At 37.1% G+C, this 9,879-nt stretch overlaps 1 protein-coding gene across 1 annotated transcript in view; it reads left to right on the forward strand.

Annotated features, from left to right (window-relative positions):
- Nucleotides 1–4,406: 4,406 nt before the first annotated feature.
- The window catches only part of LOC117179804 (neuroligin-4, X-linked-like), a 105,943-nt gene continuing 100,470 nt past the window's right edge, over nt 4,407–9,879 (forward strand). Inside the window, exon 1 of the mRNA XM_033371927.1 lies at nt 4,407–4,610. Coding sequence (XP_033227818.1) covers nt 4,407–4,610 — 204 coding nt within the window. The remainder of the gene's footprint in view (nt 4,611–9,879) is intronic.

Raw genomic sequence — 9,879 nt, forward strand, 5'->3', positions numbered from 1 at the left:
ATTCCTGATGCATGGAGACACTTGCATCGCGCGCTGTGCGCGCAGCTCACTTCGGTGAAACATTTGAGCGCACCTAGGGCGCGCACCTGTTGCATCTCGCACTTCGCGTTCAATAATGTATTTACCTCGTGCTACGCGCTCGGTTATTGTACTTTCCCCATATTTTTGCACAGATTTTAAAAAATAAAGCTCAAACCATCGACAACTGAAATTTACAATAGACTTTCGACATTTGTAGTGTTTGGGCGTCTTTCTTCGCACTAAGTATTTACATGAGAAAGCGTGCTATAATATTCCACAAATTGGATTGTAGTACGAATAAGTAGTGCAACAATAGTGAAGTGACAAACTAATCTTTCCCAAAGTGCATCGAAAACCACCCATACTACTCAACCCAACTTTTTTCAATTCATTTCTTTTTTTGTAACTAGTGTCGTTTTCCAATCATTTAATTTTTTATGTTATTTTTGTATAATTAATACACGAAGTAAGCATGCGATCTATAAATTATTCTTAACCGATTTTTAGATTTCTTTCGGGTGAGCAACTTTTGTGTATTCATTTTTTTCAAACCTTGTTTTGGCTTTTCAAAAATCTAATTTTTTAAATTTCTAATATTTTTTACGATTAAAACAAAAACGAAGTGTCCTCTAAAAAATAATAAGCAACAAATTCGTTGATCTTTTTGTGGTGAACAATGTTTTTTTCAATAGCATTTTTCACGATTAAAACGAACAATATTTGTCCTATCAAAAAATGGTCTGAAGAAAATTTGTTTACCTTTTTAAGATGAACAATTTTGCCTTTCGATTCCCAAAACAAGAAGCGAGGCTGGATGTATTTTCAGAAATCTTTGGTTCTGTTCCTTCGCGTACTACCTCACAGATACCCTAAGTTAAATAATTAACCCTATAGTATAGTCGCTAATGACCCTGGCAGTTGATGTGAGATTTTGCTTGAAATTTTACTGCTTAACATCATTTCATACCTCATACAGTTGTTGTTGGAAAATGGCATTTTTGTTTTCTTAAAAAGTATTTACAATACATAAAACCAGAACCGTTGGGTATAATTATATCGAATTTTGATGGATTCCCATAAAATCGGATAATGCTTTCGAATTCTCTTGGATTCACTTAAGTTATCTTGCATCCGCTTAAATTCGCGTGAATGCTCCTGAATTCACATAAAATCTTCAAAACTAGTTTTTATTTTGGATTAAATTTCAAAGAAATTCTCATAAATCCAACAGAATTAGAGTTAAATTATGTCCCTTTGAATAAGAAACGTAACTTGGAAGCACTTCTCTAGTTTCCGGGCCAAGGTTACAGGCATTACATGAAATTAGAATTCTAAAGTGCCTATATATAGTCTATCTCTCTCTCTTTAATCCGAGAATCTAAGAATAGACCACTTGAATTTAAATTTGAGCTGCTGTCAGATGAAATGTACAGAAAACTTTTCTCTAAAACCACTGGAAAAAAGGCTGTGTTAACTTTTACCACTGATAAAAGACTATCAAGCCCAGAGGTATGCTGTGTTTCGCGACAGTGGACAACGATAAAACTTAACTGCGTCCTTTCCGACATACACAATTACGTACACCGCACTCAGGCGTTAAATCATGCGCATATCTCAACCCGTCCCGCTTGTATGGAAAAAAACTTTTACTATGAATAATAAACTAGCGTATCGCACGTTACCGTAAATTACACCCATGGGATTGAAAAGCGAATCGCGATCCCCAAAAGCGCAGCTTAGTACAGTTAAATTTATACACCAATTCTAAAAATGCTTTATGTGCTTCTTTAACAGATATTTGTAAATAGCCATGATGAACGGACATCACTGAAACCCTCCCAGTAAGAAAGGGTTGATTGGAACTCATATGGATTGACATCATGCATTTAAATGCCCTCGAATGTGAAAAACTTCCGTTTTTGTTCGAAAAACATTAAATGGCATTTGCCTTTTCAATCATTTCTTTTGTAGAAGGTATTGAGTTTTATTCAACGTAAAAGCTCTTCGAACAGCATTAGATGACATTGACCCTATTGAATATTTTCATTCGCATGAAAGGCATTGTATGGCTAATACTTTGGACGGTTGCCAATAAGCAAAAAATAAAGCGCATTTAATAAAATTTCTACAACAAAAACACTAATTTTCTTTAATTTAACGCACTGAAGTGACCGTTTCTTAAACTACGTTTTTTGCGTTTTAATTTTTTATTGGAATGTTCAATTTTCATTTTCATAATTGAAGGGCGGCATAACTAGATGTACATAATTAGATAACCAAACAATTTTAACTTTATAGGAGAGCGAAATAAAATTATTTAAAATTAAAATCACCTATTAAAGGTACAACAAAAATTTACTCCCAAGATGAAGTCTTTCTAAATTGAGACAAAAAAAGTATGATTAAAAAAGATTATCCAGTTCCGAGAAAGGGAATGTGAAAGTTTACAAACTCAAAGGGACTAGAACCTAAAATTAGAACATGCTTAGTTGCGAATTACGATAAAAAGTGCAATTTTCTGTTAACCAATTCCGAGTAAATCATTCAAGAATTTGGTATATCAAAATTCATGGGTTTCGAAAATCACCTTTAGAAGTGATTAAAATCTATTTTTCAATTTTTTTAAATAATAAAAACTTGCTCCCGAGATATCGGCAGGCTGAATAAGCGTAAATAAGTTTACACCAAAAAAATTATTCTGTTCCGGGAAAGTAAAGATTTAGTGCGACGGTATCACGCTGTGAGACGATTTTTCGTTAAAGGTTTTCAAGCCTAAATATTGAAATAAAAATAAATGATTTATTTAAATTTATTATCGGCAATTTAAGCTAATCCATCCTATCTCTCTTTTCATTCTCTGTTTATCAACGTTAATCTTCTTTATTTTCGATCTGTCCACATAAATATTTTTCTGCTTCACTACAAATCTACAATGACATCTATCCTTTTCAATATCTACCTTCCTTTTTACCACTTTACTCAATTTTGTCCTTCGGCGATCCACGCCAATCTTTTTTTTATTTCTTTTGCGGTGAATGCATTACCCCTATCAATTTAAATCTCAGTCTATCTTTCGAAGCCTACTCTCGAAACACGAATAAGGAGAGAGTAGACTTGTTTAGATAGACTGAGATTTAAGTGTATGGGTTTAGATGTATTAACTGCAAAAGAGATGGAAAACGATTAACGTAGATGACTGGAAGACAGACTTCGATTAGAAGGTAGACATTGAAAAATAAAGCTGTAATTGTATATTTTTACGGGAATAGAAAAGGATTGATGTGAAAGGACGGAGGTTAGAAAAGACTGACGTAGATCAACGGAAGATAGACTTAGATAAGATGGGTAGGTATTGAAAATAATATCTGCATAATTTCAGATTTACAGGGATATATAAAAGGTTTTAATGTGAATAGACGAGGAAGAGAACTGATTGACGTGGATAATCGAAGAACAAATTCGAGGAAATTATTATTATTTTTTTAATCATGACGACTGAAACAGATTCTAATGTATAAATAATTCATGCTGTTAATACTCCTACTTAGAAGGATACCTTCTCAATACATCTTATGTTGGAATGGAATAGACTATAAGATGTTTAAAAAACAAAATGGAGGATGCATTATATTCTTGCCTCAAACCTTGAAAATAAAATAACTTTATCTTTTTATGAAATGCACCCGACTCGCGGTTTAGCCACTCCCGCTATAGTAATTCATAGGAACCGCTGGCCCACACAGTTTCGCAGCGCACGGGACGAGAGTCGGTTGCGACTCTTGTCCATCTGCATTCCAGATTGAATCGGTTCAGACGGCACTGAATGTTTATGTTTCTTTACTCCCGATATAAAAACAAGGCTACTTGATGGCAACCCCGACATGGTGGCTAAACCAAGAGTCGGGTTTATACGTTTCTGAAACTGGATCTTAATTTTGTTACACTCGTAACAAATGAACCTTCATTAAATATCTTATTTTATTTTTTACAGGTGGAGTTGACGGTCACAGAACTTGAACTATACAGCACGGACCAAGACAATAATACCATTCAATTCTGTATATTCCTGGAAAATCGGCCTCTGCCGTCAGGAGACACCTGTATCCTCGTGACATATCAATACCTTTTACCGGCAGTATATGTATTTAACGGCGAGGTTGTGTGCGACAGTAATGCTCTTAAGTGAATCGTTAGCATAACGAAGTTACAAAGTGATCCGTTATAGAGAACACAGGTGGTTCCGTGAGCGGAAGTTCGCTGTTTGAGTTTCCCATAGTAACGAGGAGAGGGGTGTTGTCGGATTGTGGATGGTGTAAATGTAAGAGCGGGTGTGGGGACAAAGGGTGGCTCAGGGCGCGGTATGGTGGTTGCCAACAAATGCTGCCATGCTCAAGCGATGCCAGCCGGCGGCCTGGACGTGGCCTCCGCTGGACCGGAGAACGCTGAGAATGCAGCGCGACGGCTTTGTCCTCTCTGTCGGCAGGATAACCTTTCTATTGCTTGCAACCATCATCTCCAGCTCCCAGACGACCAGATACGCGTCCAGGATCGTCGAGACCAGGAGTGGACAAACTCGAGGAATACTTCAAGTTAGTATTTTTTCATCTCTAATCTTCTTCTCACGTTCTTTTTCACACCATCCCTTTTAATCATTTGGTGTCCTTTCCCATCACCTTTTCTTCCATCTCTTCTCTCAGAAATTTCTCTTTTCCTTAACTCTTTCCCAGTCCGCATCTGCACCTCTTTCTTTTCAACTCATCGCCACACATCCCCTCCCAATCCATTTTTATCTGCGCCCTTACAATTCCCGTAACCTCTTCCTAAAACCACTATTCCTCTCTATCTCTTTTGAATTTTTTCTAACTTTCCTTATTGCAGTGTCCCATTTATTGTCATCTGACTATCCCCATCCATTTCCCCTATACCATTATTCTGTTTTTACCCCCTTGCTGATTTTCCTTCCCTCGCTTCTTGTCCCTTACGCCTACACGTCCCTCTGAAATTGTGCTAGTACTCTGCCCCATCCTCTTTTTAAATTATATTTACCCCTTTCCCTTCCGCTCACCATCTTCACCCTTTAACCTTTCTACATTTCTCTTCCCATCTAATATATTTTTCATAATGCTAAATGTCACTTCCTAGGTTTTTTAGCTAGACAGAAAAATGAGGACAATTAGTAACTGGAAAAAATTCAAATAAAGAAAAATTGTCCGTTAATCACATGAATTTTAGTTAAATAAAAATGTAGGGAAGTGAAATTTGTGACATATTCATGGGCATAAATTTCGTTTTTGAATCCCATAAGAATAAAAGCTGTCTTTTTCACTAAAAGGAAAAACTTAGGGTGTGACAGTCAAAACAAAAAATAAATATTAATTTTTCTCATTACTCCATTGAAGTCATTTATCAAACCGACTTAATTTAAATTTTCCGATCTGAATTGGTAATGAATCAAGGTGTAGAGGTTGAGTGATGTATTTACAATGATTGCTAGCACGCGCACGTGGCGTTGTCGTACAGGAAACCGCCGCATATTGGCGTTGCAATAGCTGGACGTTGTGACCTAAAAGCATTCTCTTTCATTCAATCAAATAGTGAAATGTATTTGACGGATACGGCCGACATCAATTACGTCTAATTGATATTCACATGATAGAACTGGCGCCCAGCGTTCACCAACTTCATATGAACGCACCACCGATCGTGTTGATAATTACGGAAATGTCGTTTCCTAGTTTATACGATTCAATTGATTAAGCAACAGCTGCTATTTTTCTTCCCTCGAAATATTGCAGATTAAATTTCAAAATGGATTACTTTATGTATGCTATGAGTGAACGCCAAATTCTATACGATTTGCATAAAAGTTTTAGTATTGTCTAAACGTCCGGACACAAGCCAAACACCATTCCCTTTTCCAGATCCCCTTCCACCTACCGAGCTCTGTACGTTTATATTTCGCCAAAAGTTTAACCTAAAATCGTTTCACTGTCCTTCTAAAATGTACACATAAGGTATGTACGAAGGCCATTTTTAACAAATATTACGAACAAATGCATATTTTAGGGATATTTCACTGGGCAACATTGTACAAGGTCTTTCATATTATAAAAGAAAAACTACTATCCGCGAGAATATTCGAGATCTCTGGCTTTAACTTCAAAAAACTGAGTGCACCAAAAATATTGGAAAAATGAATAAATGTGGGCCTGCACATGAAATGCGCTCTCGTGGCCTAATAAATACTAGAAACTTAAAGCCCCAAAGATAAACCATTTAGGTTGAAAAACGAGTTTATGTGGCATTTTTTAAGTTATAGAACTTCGAAAAACCGCTTTTAAGGAAAACGCATTTAATATTGGCGGCGAGTGCTATAAGCATACATGTTTCACTTTGTTTTCAAACGTAAAATATACTTATTTCCAGTTCCTTTCGAATCAAGAGTATGGTGCCAATATTTTAATTGTAGGTCCTGGTATCACTCTACTCAAACCCGGAAAAAAATCATTTTGATTTTCATTTAGAAAAGCGTGAATATCTCCTAAACAAAAAACCCGCTATAAACTCCTTTTCATGCGGACGCCCACAAATTGCGAGTTGAAAATCTTTTTTATATTGGAGTATAAATTTAAGAAACCAGCGGGATCATTCTTACCTTTTCTTTAGGATGCAGAAGAATGGTCCGAGCAAAAGTTCGAAAGCACATTTTGAGGAAAGGCGGGAAGGACTCAAACAAATAAAGGCACCCCGCTTGTTTTTTACACTATTGTACAAATACAAAAAACTATAATTAAATAGCACAATTAGCACGATGAAAAAAACAATTATATACATTCTGAAAAATGCAATTAATTACAGATAGTTTATATAACTGCCTCAAATTAAATCACCTAATTATTCTTTTCAGGACTAAAGATAAACTGGTTGCATGTTTATGAACAAAAAAATGATTTAAATTAGACAATTTTATGACGGCCTTAAGTTGAGAAACATTAAGGTTACTCTCATGAATTGTTTCAGGTTTTTCAGGTAGTTTCAGGCAGTTTACTCTGTCGTTGACGTACAACACATTAAACTACTTAAAAATGATCATTTATTCATTAGTCTATCATTTTTACTTCACTCACTTATTATGATTATTATTATTGCAAGTGAGCAGTGTCATCTAAGTCCCATAGCACTGAGGTTATCTAATGCAGTCTATTTTAATGTACCCTTGAATGTAGTCCTCTTTGATGAGACCATTTTCCGCCATATAGACGTAAATTTCCGCGTAGGGGATGTTTCCCAGTCACAGAGGATGTGAGGCGCTGTTTCCTCACAAAAGCCGCATTTTGGACAACGAGAGTCGTTGTTCATTTTCATGTTAGTCAGGTGTTTCATGTTTGTCAGGTGGCTCGTGAGCATTGCTAGCACTATTTTCAACTGCTTCCTTTCCATGTTCAGGAATTTTTTCAACTCTCCTAAACATAGTTTTTTGATCAACTTTTTAGAGTGTACCATACCTTTAGCCATCTTCCAATACCTTGCTTTTACCTTTAAGAGCAACTTTTCAATAGTATTTGTAGACGAAGCATAGGAAGTTCCGCAGTATGGTTCAGGTCTTTTGAGGGTTTGTAGTCCCATTTTTTGCAAAAATATCTGCTTTCTCGTTACCTCCAATGTTCTTATGTTCAGAAACCCAAATCAGGTTGACCCAGTTTTTACCGGACACTTCGAGAAGTTCTTCCGGGCTACTCCAGACAAGTCTGGATGTATATTCTTCCGATTTTAGAACACTCAAGGCAGTTTGACTGTCGCAGCATATGTAGATGTGGTGGTTAACAATCCAAACGTTTACGAATCTCCTCTAGGTAGGCCTTAACGTCCTACCTTCCGTTGTGAATAAATTGCTTCTCCACTGTTCATCATACCCCTACTGAAAATTCCTATATAGGTTCCCATATAGGATCCTATATGTTTCACCTATAGGTGCCACCTATATGAAAGGACGTAGGATCCTATATGGGTGCATGTATAGGACACTCCCTAATAAGGTACCTAATGGTGCCTAACTGATGGTATCTAACTAATGGTGTCTAATGGTATCTAATGGTACGTATGTCTCTAAGTGCTTCTGGAGGAACAAAAAAACGTCTGCGTAGCCGTAGGTGCTATAAGGTAGTGCTGCGCATCTGGATATGATCCCATACAGAAACATATACAGGATCCTATATAGAATCCTATGTCGGTTCTTATATAGGAATTTTCAGTAGGGACCAATCTTCCCTTTTCGGAAAGATCACCTTACAGTGCATTATGAACGAGCATTTTCTCAGCATGTTATCAAAGTGCCTTTAATGTCCTTAGCGAAAGTGGGTATGTCACGCTGCGCCCCGCTATGCCTAATTAGAAGGTGTGGGGGTGACATATCTTTGATTGACTCAAATGCAGCTGTTGGGATTGTTTTCATTGATCCAGTAATTACCAGACAAACGCGCTTTGCTGGCTCTCTAGCTATTTCATATAACTAATCAAACTAGCTTAGGTACGAGTCTTCCGGTTTTTATTATTGCGCAAGCCCAACAGGCAGTTTTGGCTGTTTTTACTACGGCATCAACATGTAATTTTATGGATAATTTAGGGTAAAAAATGACTCCTAAATACTTAGCTGATGTGAAAAAATACTTAGCTGAAGTTTTCCAATCATCGAAGCACTTCTGATAATCATTTTGTGGTATAGCCTTGAGTTCTTTCAGCGATGCAGTTTTTATCTCCTCAATCGTTGAAAATCGATGTCCTTTCGTGGGTCTCTTTAGTTTTAGGGAAAGAAAAAAGTCACTGGTGGCCAAATCCGGTAAATATGGAGGTTGAGGCATGACTGTGGTGCTGGTTTTGGTCAGAAAATATTTCACAAGCAACGATGAATGAGCAGGTGCATTATCGTGATGCAAAAGCCACGAATTGTTTTTCCAAAGTTCCGGACGTTTTTTTGCGTATCGCCTCTCGCAAACGGCGCATAACTTAAAGGTAATACTCATTATTGACCGTACGACCTTATGGTAAGAATTCCTGATGCACTACGCGACGGTAATCAAAGAAGACAGTGAGCAAAACCTTCGCATTTGACCGAACTTGACGTGCTTTTTTCGGTCTTGGAGACACAGGATGCTTCCACTGAGAAGGTTGGGCTTTAATTTCGACGTCATAACCATGTACCCACGATTCATCCCCAGTTATAACCCTTTTGAGAAAATCAGGATCATTATTGACTTCATTCAACATCTGAGCGATGGTCATGCGATGGATGTTTTGATCAAAATTAAGCAGATTTGGAACGAATTTCGCTGACATACGTCTCATGCCCAAAACGTCCGAAAAGATAGTATGGCATGAGCCAACCGATATGCCAACTTCTTCAGCAACTTCCCTGATGGTAATTCGGCGATTTTTCAACACCATTGAACTGCCTGAACGTTTTCATCTGTTGTTGACGTGCTGGGACGTCCAGGGCGAGCTTCGTCTTCGACATACTCTCAGCCTTCTTGGAACAGCTTGTACCACTTATACACATTTTTCTTACTCAGAGTAGACTCACCGTATGCAACTGTCAACATTTCAAGAGTTTTAAAGCACTGGATTACATTTTTCACACAAAATTTAATGCAAACTCTTTGCTCCATTTTTTTCGAAAGAAGAAAATCGCCGATCACACCAAACCCTTCTAACCTTTTACGCCTCTGCCAGAAAAACAACACGAGCTATATAGTCAAAACTCTGAACATATGATCGTAACGAGTGTACCAATACAACGAAACAAAAATTTTTAAACTTGAATGTACGTAGCCCGCGAAAATTGAAAAGTCACCTTACTTTTTG

This window comes from Belonocnema kinseyi, chromosome 1, assembly GCF_010883055.1.
Source record: "Belonocnema kinseyi isolate 2016_QV_RU_SX_M_011 chromosome 1, B_treatae_v1, whole genome shotgun sequence".
NCBI lineage: Eukaryota > Metazoa > Arthropoda > Insecta > Hymenoptera > Cynipidae > Belonocnema > Belonocnema kinseyi.